The sequence below is a fragment of the Bufo gargarizans genome, chromosome 3, assembly GCF_014858855.1.
Source record: "Bufo gargarizans isolate SCDJY-AF-19 chromosome 3, ASM1485885v1, whole genome shotgun sequence".
NCBI lineage: Eukaryota > Metazoa > Chordata > Amphibia > Anura > Bufonidae > Bufo > Bufo gargarizans.
In genome coordinates this window covers 140,867,081-140,883,444 of record NC_058082.1, presented here as the reverse complement: position 1 = coordinate 140,883,444, position 16,364 = coordinate 140,867,081, and the positions used below count along the sequence as shown (strand labels likewise).

Below are 16,364 nucleotides of genomic sequence, written 5' to 3'. Positions count from 1 at the left end.
AATGGGACATGGTTTAAAAAAAAAAAAAACAGTCCAGCAAAACCTGCCTTCCAAAAACCGTATGGCATTCCTTTCCTTCTGCGCCCTGCCGTGTGCCCGTACAGCATTTTACGACCACATATGGGGTGTTTCTGTAAACTACAGAATCAGGGCCATAAATAATAAGTTTTGTTTGGCTGTTAACCCTTGCTTTGTAACTGGAAAAAAAAAATATTAAAATGGAAAATCTGCCAAAAAAGTGAAATTTTGAAATTGTATCTCCTATTTTCCATTAAATCTTGTGCAACACCTAAAGGGTTAACAATGTTTGTAAAATCAGTTTTGAATACCTTGAGGGGTGTAGTTTCTTAGATGGGGTCACTTTTATAGAGTTTCTACTCTAGGGGTGCATCAGGGGGCTTCAAATGGGACATGGTGTAAAAAAAAACAGTCCAGCAACATTTGCCTTCCAAAAACCAAATGGAGCACCTTTCACTCTACGCCCCGCTGTGTGGCCGTACAGTAGTTTACAGCCACATATGGGGTGTTTCTGTAAACGGCAGAGTCAGGGCAATAAAGATTCAGTCTTTTTTGGCTGTTAACCCTTGCTTTCTTAGTGGAAAAAATTGGTTAAAATGGAAAATTAGGGAAAAAAATGAAATTCTCAAATTTTATCCCCATTTGCCAATAACTCTTGTGCAACACCTAAAGGGTTAACAAAGTTTTTAAAATCAGTTTTGAATACCTTGAGGGGTGTAGTTTATAGAATGGGGTCATTTTTGGGTGGTTTATATTATGTAAACCTCGCAAAGTGACTTCAGAGCTGTAGTGGTCCCTAAAAATTTGGTTTTTGTAAATTTCTGAAAAATTTCAAGATTTGCTTCTAAACTTCTAAGCCTTGTAACAGCCCCAAAAAAATAAAATATCATTCCCAAAATAATTCAAACATGAAGTAGACATATGGGGAATGTAAAGTCATCACAATTGTTGGGGGTATTGCTATGTATTACAGAAGTAGAGAAACTGAAACTTAGAAATTTGCTAATTTTTCCACGTTTTTTGTAAATTAGGTATTTTTTTTTATGCAAAAAAAAAAAGTTTTTTCTTTACTTCATTTTACCAGTGTCATGAAGTACAATATGTGACAAAAAAACTGTCTCAAAATGGCCTGGATAAGTCAAAGCGTTTTAAAGTTATCACCACTTAAAGTGACACTGGTCAGATTTGCAAAAAATGGCCTGGTCCTTAAGGTGAAATAAGGCTGTGTCCTTAAGGGGTTAAAAAATGATGAACCAGGGGCACAGCCCCTCAGTGTGTCCTTGCGTTACTCCTAAAGGCTCAGCTCTCTCTGCAACTGCCTCGCCCTCTGCACTTTGACATGGCCAGGCAGGCATGATGCCAAGTGCACATGCAACAGGTTAGCCCTTTAAGGCCTATTGTTAGCAGATTGTTACCTATGAAACTGGCAGACCTGTTGCATGTGCCCTTGGCACAGGCCTAGTCGTTAAAGAGTTAACAAATAAGGATATAACAACTGGGAGGCAGGAGGTGGTAATAACCAGTGTGTGCTCTCCTCTGCACTGAAGGAAAGCCCTCATTTATGAATAGGAGGCAGGATAGAAATTACACTGCTTGGTTAACGGACCAGTTACTGGGAACAATTGTTTATAGGAGCACCCATTTCTAATAACTGGCCCGTAGAGTCATGTCACCGATAAGAGAGCACTCGCTTGTTAGATGATTTGCATCTTTCATCCTAATGAAAGATGTTCAATAATTGTCGTCATTTCTCTCTGTGTATTCAGGTATGTGCTACCAACAATCAAAAGAAATGGCGAGAGAGGAATGATTGTAGTATCAATTATTCATCCCCAATCAGTTCCATTGGCTGATGCAAAAGAGTGCCGATTTGGCTCCTTCTAATAGAGCAATGTCACAATTTGGCCCTCCGATCAAAAAAGGTTGTACACCCCTGACTTGGTCCTTTTGAGTGAACCTGTCGCAGTCCTGATGTATCCACCAAGTTTAAAGCAGACAGGGATGCAATGTTTATTACAAATTCTGAGTTTTTCAGATATCGCAGCCGGGTTCTTCTGTCTACCCGTATTCATACCTTCACTGGCGAGCTTGACTTTTTTTTTTTTTTTTTGTCAATACTTCTTTTCTCCCACTTACAATGCGTCTCCAATACCTCTCCTGAGGTAGTTTAAACACACACCTAATAGCTTCTGTCATGCAAATGCAATTAACACCTTACCTCCATTACTGAAGCACAAGTCATCAGTATTTAATGCGGCAAAATTCTCATACAAGCCAGTCGGATGGCTACCGAAACGTCTTCAAGAAAAAAATGCATGTCCAATTGACTTGATATTGCTGATGTACCATGAGAACCTTCACAGACACACTGGGCCAAATTTATCATCACAAACCCACATTTGCAGATTGCCATTTTTTCTACGCCACTTGCGCAGAAATTTTTATGCAAGTGGCGTTTCTCTGCCGGCCTTGTCACTTTCCTGAAAAAGAGGCAGGTCCTGGGGTGCCAGTTTTCTGGCATAGAGGACTATTGAAGATCTTGGTTCAGGAGCATAGACTACCGGATGCTGCACCTAATTTTTGGCAAGGTGTACACCGCCGAGCTCTGATACATCGGGGCCTCTGTGTATGTCGGCTCAGGATTCTCTAGTGCTCTTAAATATATTCTAATAGCTACTCCAAATAACTAAATGTGTTCCTTACTTGATGTTTGAACCTAATCTGTACCCTCACTACTGTGCCACGCTATCTATGAGTGACTGGCTATGATTTTATCTAGTTTAGAAGAGTTGAAAGGTGTTTGAAGGCCACCAAGTATGTGCCATTCCCTATAAAATATGTGCTGCTTTCTGTCAGAACTGCCATTCTATCATGATCTGTAATAAACGCTGTACACCCGAGCTAAATGTCTTAACAAGTAATTTATTTTGGGTATTGCATGATGAATAATATATCTCTCTAACTTTACTTTTTTGATTTATAAAGGTCGCAAGAATACACTTGATAAATTGCTGGTTCCCTGAATATGTTCAGTGTCTCCAAACATAATTTACTTCTCAGCAACTCTTCCACGTTTCTAAGTTTCCCATGCAAAAATATTTTACTTTTTCCTCTTTCTGTGAAGTTACCAAGATCAGTCTTTTCAATGAATAAAGTAAATCTAAACATTTGGAAACTCATCAGTTTGACAGTATGTGGGGGTATGGCAGTTCTCACAGTTAAATTGTTTTCTGTGTAGACAAAGAACCACAAAGACACAAATACAGATGACCATAGTGATTCCATTAGCATTAAAAGTATGTAATAAAATAGAAGAACATAAAGGGGGTCATTTATTATTCAGAAAGATACCTACATTAGGCATATTCCTTGTGCAGATTGCAATGCAAAGGTTAATTGTGCTGTAATGTGCAACTTTTCCTTGCTCACGCCAGGTCTTTAAAAAAATTTAAAAAAAATAAAAAAAAAGGCGGCAGGAAGGGGATGCTCCGGCAAGCCCGACTCATTCATCATTTTCTACTCCTGTTGTAGGTTTAGAAAATGGTCTAAATTTAAGCCAGCAAGATTATAGGGTTTATTAAGTTATAGGGGCTATTAAGACCAGCGTCTAATACGACCCCCATAGTTACCACTTCAAGGGCAACTGTCAGCAGATCTGTACCTATGAAAGTGGCTGACCTGTGGCATGTGCGCTTGGCAGCTGAAGGCATCTGTGTTGTGTCCTATGTTCATATGTGCCCGCATTGCTGAGAAAAATGTTTTGGCATATGCAAATGAGCTTCTAGGAGCAACAGAAGTGTTGCCGTTACACCGAGAGGCTCTTCTTTCTATATAACATATTTTTCGCCCCATGCAGGGAAAATGTCTCTGCATCTTATGGGATGAATACTCATTAGTATTTTAGTATTAGTAGTATAGTGCTCATTAGTACCTGAGGACCAGGAAGCGGTAAAGGCTCTGTACTAACAGCTTCCTGGTCCTTCGCTGTTGGCTGCACACAGTGTGAGGGCACTCTGTGACCTCACACTGTGCGCGCCAGTTCACAACACAGCCGACAGCAGGAGGAAGAAGATAGCAGGCGGTGAGGAGCGGCTGTGTCCATGAGCAAAAGAGGTAAATGTGTGTGTGTGTGTTTTTTTTTTTTTTTTTTTTTTTTTTTTTTTAAATCTGAGGCTGGGGGCTGATTACGTTACTTATGGCTGGGGGCTGATATGAGGCATGGGGGTCTCATCTGAGGTCTGATTGGGGGTCTTCTTTATATTGGGCTCTGATCTGAGGTTGGATTAGGGATCCTTCACATTGGGGTCTGAGCTGAGGTCTGATTATATTGGGGGTCTGATATCTGAGCTGAGGTCTAATGAAAAATGGTTGTTTTTTTTTCTCCTCTCTCTCTCTCTCTCTCTCTCTCTCCCTATTGTCCTCCTCTAAAACCTAGTTGCGACTTATGGGCAAGTGCGTCTTATAAGGCGAAAAATACGGTGACTGCCACGACCTCTGCACTTTGACAGGGCCAGACAGACGTGATCTACTAAAGTTATGCAACAAAGTCAAGTGCGATTTCGTCAATAACTTACTTCAGCTCATCGGAGCCCATACATTCTAATACTGTATGGAGACAAATCTCTGTACAGTATTATTCCAAAGTTTTGAGCGAAGCGACTTCGGATGAAGTTCCGAAGCTTGCTTTCCTTAACACTAACTGCAATGAATTAGCCATTCTCCCCTAGGCTGCAGTGTTATCTTCTCATGGATTCTACAACAGACAGGGCTTCAAAGAAACATAGCTATGGCAGCATTCAGAAGGCCCGAGGCTGCCATAGCAACAGAATGGCTCCCCCAATCTTGTCACGGGAAAGCCGTTGAAGCCCCAGTAGCACAAGGATAGGCATCTCAAATGGCATGGTTGTAATTGACCACTACATCTGAGGGGGTTAAATGTCTGTGAATGGTGCAATTGCCGATCACAGTCATTACATCCTGGTGTCTTCTGTGTAAAACGGTGATCAAAAAGGGGCTAAATATCTACTTGTATTTCTTCCTCCAAGTTTTTATTTTATTTATTTTTTTATAGGACTTCACCTTTAAGTGGCTTTTTGGTGTGCTATGTTTTCTTCACAACCACCTTGGAAACGTTCTTTAAGTAACAGGCATAATTTATTTTTTAATTTGATGTAGTGTAGGAAGGCTTGATGTATAAAGTAATGAATGCAGATTTTATTTTTTTCTTTATGGCAGATCCTACGAGTAGATACCACGTTCTACCCATTTACAATTCTATTTTTTGTTCATTTCCTTTGCTAAAGTAAAAGATAACAGAAAGATTGAATTACTGGGCAATTTCACATGAATTGTATCATGTTACATGGCTCGTAACGTAGAAATAAGGGACCACTCGTCGGATCCACTTTCCAGCTCTGCATACATCCAACAATTAATTTAATGTGGTTTTGTAGGATAATCTGATTGTGGGGCTGCCTGGGGCCTCCATTATGCATTCTGGCATATTGCATTCTATTTTAATCTTTGAGGAAGATATAAAATTTGCGACAATGTTTTAGAAGCTAATTGAACACAGTCTGTCGGAAATAAAAAAGAACATTATGTTATGACAACCAATTTGGATTCATTATATGAGCGGAAATTGAGAGTGAATATATCGGTGTCCAATTTCTTCATCTTATCTGACTTTCTTGGATGTGGTATGAAACGCATCAGTATTTGGAGAGGTAAGGGAACGATCAGTCTCTCAAGTGTCCAGTGATACATGCTGAAATCACTCTCGCTCATCAGCCGCTTTGTAGAAACAGTATGTGTTTGTAATAATTCATCGGCGTTCTTGTCTGCACCTGTTGGAGTGTGACCTACTTACTATAGATGTGTTGTATGAGATGTTTTGTAGAGAAGACAACAGTACATCAGTCGGTGAGCTATAACTAGATTAAAATAGGGAATAAACATACAGTACTTTAATCAAATAACTGCCCATTTCAAAGACCACATTAGCACATGTAGTTGTTGTGTAATACAGATCAGTTTATTTAAAGGGGTTGGCCACTTTCTGACTACTTGTGACCAGTCTGTAGGTTAGATGACTATATGACACTTAGTGATACATACTTTGTTGATATTCTGTGTCTTTGGGTATATTTCTTAATCCATGTCCCCTTTTTGGGCAAACCTTCTGTGCTGTCCACATAGGGGTGCTGTCCAGAAGATGGCTGCTGTTGGAGAGTCATGTGACCAGAAACATCACAGTCTCCTTTATTCAAACACTCTGCACCTGCACTAAACGCCTAACACTACAAGTACAGATGGCAGGTGTAGTGTGTTTAAATGGAGGAGACATCACATGGAGGTGGTTTGCCTGGTCACATGCAGCCCTTTTATGGACAGGACCTCTGTGTGGACAGCACAAAAGACTTGGCAAACCAGAGGGCATACCTTATGAAATATAGAGAATGGCACTTTATTTCAACAAACACTGTATTAATATGTGTCATATAGACAGGGGCGGGCTGGAAACTTGAATAGGCCCTGGAAAAAACTAAAAAACTAAAAGTGGCCCCATGTTGTAGGCGTGCAGAACAAATGGGCATTGCCAACACAAGTAGGTAGGGACAGTAAAAGTTGGCAGGGCCAGCAATACCATGGATAGCAGCATACCATACAGCACAAAATACTGCCCGAGCAGAACGAAATAATACAATGTTCCACAAAATACTGTTACCCCATTTGGGATCTTTTTCCAGCAATGCTCTACATGGTATGCCTTACTAAATGGTGCCATTAGAAAGTACAACTTGTCCTGCAAAAAACAAGCCTTCAGACGGCTATGTGAACAGAAATAATGGATTACACTTACTGGTAATTGGTTTTCTTTGAGCCTATGACAGCACCCCTGGAGAGACCGCCCGACCGCCTCCACCTCATCAGGACAGGAATCGGAACCACCTTTTGAAAGAGGGATCATCCCCTCTACCTCCAGTCCTTTTTTCAAGAACTAAGAAACATAACATCTCAAAAAACTAAACAATGTGTGTGTGTGTGTGTGTGTGTGTATACATATATATATAATATAATTTATTATTATTATTTTATTTTATTTTTGGGGGGGGGGAGAATTAATCAAGTGCTGTCATCGGCTCAAAGAAAACCGATTACCGGTAAGTGTAATCCAATATTTCTCTTTTGCCTATGACTGCACCCCTAGAGAATAGGCAAGATACCCTATTTAGGGTGAGACAACAGCATGAAGCACCTTGCACCTTACGGCCAAAGGTAAGACCCTCATTTGAAGGTATCTTAAGTCTATAGTGCCTAAAAAAAAGTATGTGTAGAGCTTCAGGTAGCCGCCCTACAAATCTGTTCTGTAGAAACTGAAGCTTTCTCCACCCACGAAGTGGAGACTGATCTAGTACAGTGAGCCCGAACCCAGAGGGCGGGACAACTCCCTTAGAAGAGTAAGAGTAAGCTAAGGAGATAGCCTTGAATCTTTGGGGAGATCTTATCAATAAGATCCAAGGGATCTGAAGTGAGAGCTGAGAGGACCAAATTTAAATCCCTGAACTGTTACAGACCGGGGACAACTTGGATATTTCTGTCACAAACCTCTTAACCCAAGGATGTTCGGCTAACCTAAACTTAAACAAAGCGCTTAAAGCTGAAATATGGACCTTTAAAGTGCTAGGCCTAAGCTTTTTCTTCCATCCCTCTTGTAAAAAATGTAATACAAGTGGAATGTCAGGTAAATCTAGCACATCTATTAGCGAATCTGTAAAAGGAACTTATTTCGACTGGCTAACAGAGTGTTAACGACATCCTCAGAGAGACCTCTTTTTCTTTAAAATTTCCCTTTCAACAACCAGGCTGTCATGTGCAGATTCCTCACCTCTGGGTTAAAGATAGGACCCTGAGACAGAAGCTTCTGAGACTCCGGAAGCACCCAGGGGGGGGTTGCTATCGACATACTGCGGAGCCCGGAAGACCAAATCCTTCTCTGCCAAAGGGGATCTAAGACCATGACTGTGACCCCCTCTTCTTTGATTTTTTTGAGAACCCTTAGTAACAACTTTAGGGGGTGAGGGAAGGCATAAAGAAGGCCCTGTTGCCACGATTGAGCCATAGCATCCACTGCTCTCGGATGCTCCCCTGCAGATAGGGAAAAGTAGGTCTATCTCTGGAATCCCCCATAATGCTGTAATCTGATTGAATACCCCCTGATCTAGGGACCACTCTCCCTGGTTTTGATGATGGCGGCTGAGGAAGTCCGCTTTCACATTGTCTGAACCTCTTAGATGTAGCGCAGAAAGAGATAATAGAGAAGCTTCTGCTAGACAAAAAATTTGAGTGAGGCCCAGAGCCCTTGTACCTGCCTGTACATTAATATAGGCCTCTGCTGTCATATTGTCAAAGTAAGGCTCCTTTCACACCTGCGTTCAGGTGTCCGCTCGTGAGCTCCGTTTGAAGGGGCTCACAAGCGGCCCTGAACGCAGCCGTCTGGCCCTAATGCATTCTCAGTGGAGGCGGATCCACTGAGAATGCATCCGTCTGTCAGCGCTCAGCCTCCGCTCCGCTCAGTGAGCGGACACCTGAACGCTGCAAGCACATCTGTAAGTTTTATACTACATAAAGATTAGATCTGCCACCTATATTGAATAAGCCATAGTGGTAATATACAAGGAAATATAAGGTATCTCCTTGTATTGAATATTGGAAGGCCCAATACGAAATAATTCCATATGGACTAAACTATACACATAAAATTGCAAATATAGAAGAAAAAACGCACCTTTACAAGAAAACCGCATCTAAGGGCCCTTTCACACTTGCGTTGTTCTGTTCCGGCATAGAGTTCCGTCGTCAGGGCTCTATGCTGGAAGAATCCTGATTAGGATTATCTTAATGCATTCTGAATGGAGAGAAATCCGTTCAGGATGCATCAGGATGTCTTCAGTTCAGGACCGGAACGTTTTTTAGCCGGAGAAAATACTGCAGCATGCTGCGCTTTTTGCTCCGGCCAAAAAAACTGAAGACTTGCCGCAAGGCCGGATCCAGAATGAATGCCCATTGAAAGGCATTGATCCGGATCCGGCCTTAAGCTAAACGTCGTTTCGGCGCATTGACGGATCGGACGTTTAGCTTTTTCTGAATGGTTACCATGGCTGCCGGGACGAAAAAGTCCCGGCAGCCATGGTAAAGTGTAGCGGGGGAGCAGCATACTTACCATCCGTGTGGCTCCCGGGGCGCTCTAGAGTGACATCAGGGCGCCCCAGGCTCATGGATGACGTGATCGCATGGGGCGCTCTGACGTCACTCTGGAGCGCCCCGGGAGCTGCACGGATGGTAAGTATACCGCTCCCCACTCCTACTATGGCAACCAGGACTTTAATAGCGTCCTGGCTGCCATAGTAACACTGAAAGCATTTTGAAGACGGATCCGTCTTCAAATGCTTTCAGTACACTTTTTTCTGGATCCGGCGTGTAATTCCGGCAAGTAGAAAATTCATACTTACCTGCTGGCTGCTGCGATGTGTGTGACCGGCCGGGAGCTCCTCCTACTGGTAAGTGACAGTTCATTTAGCAATGCGCCGCACAGACCTGTCACTTAACAGTAGGTGGAGCTCCCGGCTGGACACTAACATCGCAGCAGCCAGCAGGTAACCATGAATCTTCTTTTATTGTACTATTGCTAAGTAACCATGGCAACCAGGACTGCAGTAGCGTCCTGGTTGCCATGGTTACCGATAGGAGCCCCAGCGAATAAACTGGGACTCCGATCGGAACTCCGCTGCCACCAATGATCGGGGGGGGGGGGGGGGGGGGATGGGAGGCCGCACACTGGCCACCAATGTTGGTAATGCTATATAGGGAGAGGGGGGGCCGATGGGGGGCGCACACTGTGCCACCAACGATTTATTACAATAGAGGGAGGAAGGGGGGGGGGGGCCATGGGGGCCGCACACTGGCCACCAAGCTTTATTACAATAGAGGGGGGGGGGGGCCGCACTGGCCACCAATGATATTCAAACTGTGGGGGGGGGGGGGGGGGTGTGAAGGGGGTCTGCCCCCTGCTGCCTGGCAGCCCTGATCTCTTACAGGGGGATATGATAGTACAATTAACCCCTTCAGGTGCCGCACCTGAAGGGGTTAATTGTGCTGATCACATCCCCCTGTAAGAGATCGGGTGCTGCCAGGCAGCAGGGGGCAGTCTTGTACACAGTTTGTAGTGTATTCTAACTAGAAGCGTCCCCATCACCATGGGAACACCTCTGTGTTAGAATATACTGTCGGATATGAGTTTTCACGAAGTGAAAACTTAGATCTGAAAAAGCTTTTATGCAGACGGATCTTCGGATCCGTCTGTATGAAAGCAACCTACGGCCACAGATCACGGCCACGGATGCCAATCTTGTGTGCATCCGTGTTCTTTCATGGACCCATTGACTTGAATGGGTCCGTGAACCGTTGTCCGTCAAAAAAATAGGAAAGGTCATATTTTTTTGACGGACAGGATACACGGATCACGGCCTCGGCTGCAAAACGGAAAACGGCACAACGGCCACGGATGCACACAACGGTCGTGTGCATGAGGCCATATGCAGTGATATTTTGTATGACACTTTCTCGATGGAATCTGTGACCAAGTTCTTAACAGAACTTCTGGTGCAGATGTGAACCAAGCCCTAGCGATTTACACAGTGGGCATTTAACATGTTCTGAACCACCCTAAACTGGACATATAAGCATCAATGTTCAAAAGCATTATAAAGCCATTGTGTCAAGGATTTTCAGTGAAAGTACAACAGCTTCATCAGTTTCAAGAAATCCACTCGAGTTATCCAGTTTGCATTGTGAAATCTGCAGACAAATCCTCTTTAAATGCCAATAGTAGTAAACATAAAGCAGTGTAAAAATGAGGCCTATATAGAGCATATACCCACTAATCTATCAGATCCACCCTCAATATCTGTCATTTAGACATCTGCTAAACTGTTTTCTCAGCTCACTCGTAACCCAATGAATACTACAATAGTTGGAAATGATGTACGAACGTTGATCATATTACACGTGGGAAGGAAACATTATCAAAATTGCGCTAACAATAGAAACCTTCCATAGTGACAAGTAATAAAAAAGCTTATTAAATAAGCACTTTTTTCTGCAACCTGCCAACCATTACTTACTGGTTCGTTGAAGGATAAACAGCGACTTCACTGAAAATCTGGTGGACAAATACATAACTTCTTATTTCATATGACTGCACACATCTATGGGTGTTCTTTAATATCAGTCAAGGAGCACAAAATTGCTCTGCCACCTAAAGTTTCCGCTATGCCAAAAACACAGCTGTATGAACAGAAAGGTACAGATAAGGGGAGATTGGATACTGCTTAACTCAGCGCAGAAGATGTACAGGACTCTGGGGAATAGGAGACAACCCCAGTGAGAATAGTTACACAGGTTGTCCGGGCTTTTTCTATTGATGACCTATACTCAGGATAGGTTATCAATATCAGATCGGTGGGGGTCTGCAGCAGTGCACAGGAATAGAGACGGGGAGACGTCATGTGCACACTGATTGCGGCGTCTTCTCAAACATCTGATTGGCAGGGGTGCCGGTGTCGGACCCTCGCCGATCTGATATTGATGACCTATCCTGTGGCTAGTTAATCAATAAAAAAAAATAAAAAATACCGAGCAACCCCTTTTAAGGATTCCATCACAAATTCCATAAAAAAAAGGAAACAAACAAAAAAAAAGGCAAATTATCCCAGTTGTGAAGAGCAACAGGTTTACAACCCAATGGAATCTACCTATAATCAATAGAGGAGATTTATCAAAACTGGTGTAAAGGAAAACTGGCTTAGTTTCCCATAACAAATCAGATTCCATTTTTGAGAGTGCCTTTGTTTTTTTTGTTTTTTTTAGGGAATTTGTGATGAAGGGCTTAAGTTGTCTCTTTTTCTGTTTCTAGTAGTGCTTGTTGACTAGAGTCCTGTACATCTTCTGCGCTGAGTTAAACAGCAGATGGTGTATCCAATCTCCCCTTTTATAGCTATCTGTAGCCTTTCTGTTCATACAGCTGTGTTTTTGGCATAGCGGAAACTTTAGGTGGCAGAGCAATTTCATGCGCCTTGACTGATTTCAAAGAACACCCATAGACTTGTGCAGTCATATGAAATAAGAAGTTATGTTTTTGTCCAGCATATTTTCAGTGAAGTCACTGTTTATCCTTCAATGAACTAGTAAGTAATGGTTGGCAGATCGGAGTGCTTATTTAATAAGCTTTTTTATTACTTGTCACTATACAAAGTTTCTATTTTTAGTGTGGTTTAGATAACGTTTTCTTCCCATGTGTAATACGATCAACGTTCGTAGATTATTTCCGACTATTGTAGTATTCATTGGGTTACAAGTGAGCTGAGAAGATGGTATAGCAGATGTTGTAATAAAAGAAATTGGAAAGGGTTCTGATAGATTAGTGGGTATATGCTGTACAGGTAAAATTAAAAAAAATTAGAATATCGTGCAAAGTTAATTTATTTCAGTAATGCAACTTAAAAGGTGAAACTAACATGAGGTAGACTCATGACATGCAAGTGAGATATTTTAAGCCTTTATTTGTTATAATTTGGATGATTATGGCTTACAGCTTATGAAACCCCAAAGTCACAATCTCCGGTACCCTTTGCTCAGGGGGTATGGATTAATTAGCTGACTACAGTGTGACACTTTGAGCCTAAATTGGCTAATACTTTGAAATAAATAAACTTTTGCACGATATTCTAATTTTTCGAGTTTCACCTGTATATGGCCTTATTTTTAAACATCTTTTACGTTAACTACTTGTGATTGCAATTTTTTGCATTTAAAGCCTATCTGTCTGCAGATTTCACCATGCAGACTGGATACCTTAACTGGATTTCTTGGACCGGATGAGGCTGTTAAATTGATTTTTTTTTTTTCCTATCTGATATTAAAATAAGCACTTTAAGCCCAGCTTTCGGGGCGCTGCAGAACATGTTAGACTGCGTTCACATCAGCGTTCAGCCTCCTGAAGCAGAAACAAAAGTCGTGCATGCAAAATCGCTGTGTACAGAAGAATGCCAGAATGCTTAAAAGAAACCCGCCACATCAGAATAGTCTTGGGTGCCCTCAATGTCCGTCATATGCCAAATCTGGCACTTTTTTCTGTTTTTCTATTCTTTCTATGGAACACATGAATGGAAACTGCACCACAGATGTTAGTCTAATCGCTTAATCTCAAATTTGTTTTTGTGCCGTTCCAGCACCACTAATTTGGTGCCAGTCTGTTGCCTACTCGTTCGGCAGCGGTAATGTCATGTCCATTGTTTTCACGACTGCTGCTGCTAATCACTGGCCACAACGGTCACATGCTGTTGTTCAGTGGTTGTCTTCAGCAGTCACGTGAATGATGAAGAGCACATGACTATGACAGGGACTGTAGCTGCGGGACATTTCAAAGGGAACCTGTCACCGGGATTTGGGGTAAAGAGCTGAGGACATGGGTTTCTAGATGGCTGCTAGCATGTCTGCAATATCCAGTCCCCATAGCTCTGTGTGCTTTTATTGTGTAAAATAACCCGATTTGATACATATGCAAATTAACCTGAGATGAGTCAGAGCTTGAAAATATGACTTTTCTCTGGTCACACAAGTAAGAAATGACTCTTTTATGTTAATTTGCATATGTATCAAATCGATTTTTATACACAATAAAAGCACACAGAGCTATGGGGACTGGATATTGCGGATGTGCTAGCGGCCATCTAGCAACCCATGTCCTCAGCTCTACACACAAAATCCCAGTGACAGGCTCCCTTTAAATGGTGAGTAAGCTTTTTTTGTTTACTGCTCCCTGCTCTGTGCCTATTTTTTATATCTCAGAAAATCCCTTTAAACCAGATTTTGTTTTACTTTCCTTACATTTATTGCTTCATCGCCTCCTTGGTGTGATTCCTTGATGCTCTGTATGCAGTTCAAATAAAATCTAGCAGAAGACCAGCTGACAGGGTTCTTGAAGGAGAACACCTTGTAGGCATTCTCTACTAGAACATTTTACTTTTAAATGAGTTGTTTGATCAGATCATGGACTTCGGCTTAAATATATTTTCTGGAAAGGTTGTGAAAAAAAGTTGTTCACTTTGTGATGTTTGCATGCTATATATTGTAGGGATGATTGCTCAGTATGGTTTTTATCTTGTTGCAGGGAAGCCTCAAGAGCAGCAGACAGATCTCGCCACAGGAATTCATTCATGAACTCAAATCAGGCTCTACAGATGAAAGGCTTGTCTCCTACTTAGACTCGCTTCGTGTCTCTCTGACCAGCAATCCTGTCAGGTACTGTCGATTGATTTGCAGTGATTTCATGTCCAGGCAGTTACCCTTCCACCGGCCTGTGACCCATATAATGTTTGAGTCATATTGTACAAGGTTTACATTAAAATGCATAAAATGCTAAATTAGAAAAATACTTGTAGCTGTTATTTCAAGATTGACCAGATAGTTACAGGCCATAAAATATTCAGAATGTGGTTTATTTTAAGGAACATCTTCACCTGGGTAGTATCTTAAAGATAAAAATAAATTAAAAATATTATTTGGGGAACGAGCATAGTACTGACCTGGTGCCCTCCTTTTTCATTTTTTTTTTGGCGTCGATCCACAAATTCCTAGGCTTCTGTTCTGTCGTCCAAGGTGCCTGCACCACGTCTCAGACTACCTGATGTATACTGTGCATTTTATAGTCCAAGACACTTCCTGCAGCCCTAGGATTGGCCAGCACTGCTCACATGAGCAATGCTGACCAATCTGAGGAGGGGGCTGGACAAGCAGGAAATAGCTTGAACTGCCAAATGTACAGGTAGTCTGAGAAGAAGCGGCCATTTTGGATGACTGAATGGGAATCCGGGAACCAGTGAATCTGCATGCTGAAAGATGAAAAGGAGACCAGATTATGTTCTGTTCGCTCCCTGGTTAATGTGCACTTTGTCTCTTAATCTTTCGGGTCGTTTAACCCTAGAACAACTGTCTAAAATGTCATCTGTTTAAGCATATCATAAGGCATATATAACAGCAAAAATAAAATGACTCAAAGACAACCTATCCCTTTATAACCTATTTCTTGAAAGTGTACTTGTCGTTTTAGGGGAGTTTTCAGAAAGAGTTGGAATACCATTACATCTAGCCATTGCATTACTTGAGTTCTGCAGTACTCTGATTTTGTTGCTGAAATGCTGCTTGTTAGACGTCTATTTCATTCTTTGCATTTAAAAGTGTGAAATCTGTGATGAATCTGGGGGTGTAAATTGACATGTTGCAGATTTGGTACCTTCTGCAGATAAAAAATAAATAAAAATTCTGCCACATCTAAATGAGAATTGGTAAAAACTTAATGAGGGGCATTTATCAAGACTGGTGTTCCCATACAGCGGGAGTGAGATGCACCTAGTCTATGAAGAAACGTCTGCCTCTTAATATATTAGGCACATCTCGGGCCGTCCGTGCCCCAGAAACTGAAGTCTAGAGTTCTTCTTCAGCTCTAACTTACACCATTTTCTGGCGTAAGGTATAGTAAATCTGGGTTGCCAACTGTCCAGAAATTTCTGGACTGTCTGTAAAAATGGACAACTTATTTTTATTTTATTTTTTTCTGTGTCCGTAAAAAAAAACAAAAAAAAAAAAAACCATGATTTATTTTTTTTGGAGGCTGGTTGTCCTTGACTAGATTATTTTGGTAGTAATTATTATAAATGCTGGTAATGGGTTATGATTAGTATATTAATTTGTCCAGAAAAAAGAAACAATCTGGTTGGCAACCCTGAATCTAGCGTGCCAAGTAAAGTTCAGCCCCTTTTCTCACCACTTCAGAAAATTTGAGAGAGGCTTAAAAAGTCACAAATTATTAATTTGCGACTTATTTACGCCATAATAGTGGCGTAAATAGGTTGATATGTGTCCCTCCTTCACTTTGCAAGTACTGTACAAAGCTGCAGATGTTCTGCACCAGAATTCACAACCGTAAATCCGCATGCTAATCAGTCACGTGTAAACCTAACCTTATTGCTATATATAATAGTATTATATTGCATCTTCCTTCTCAATCGGAAGCGGTTTGCTTTCGTAGATGTGCTGAAACGCATTATTCTAATTGCACCTTGCATATGAGATTGCTTGACATTTAATATGTTGTTTTCAGCTGAATGAGACCATTGAAATTCCTCTGTGGAAGCAAGTCAAATTATCAAGTACTCTGATTAACATTGTGCCTAGAGCCGTACATTTATTAATGCTGGGTGGCAATTGCTGTACAGTTTTTCTCCTAT

At 41.6% G+C, this 16,364-nt stretch overlaps 1 protein-coding gene across 4 annotated transcripts in view; it reads left to right on the top strand.

Moving 5' to 3' along the window:
- Nucleotides 1–16,364, top strand: part of DIAPH3 (diaphanous related formin 3) — a 682,618-nt gene that overhangs the window by 142,614 nt on the left and 523,640 nt on the right. For all 4 annotated transcript variants that reach the window (XM_044286187.1, XM_044286189.1, XM_044286188.1 and 1 more), the window contains one exon: nucleotides 14,249–14,379. In XM_044286187.1, the coding sequence (XP_044142122.1) occupies nucleotides 14,249–14,379 (131 nt within the window). The remainder of the gene's footprint in view (nucleotides 1–14,248; nucleotides 14,380–16,364) is intronic.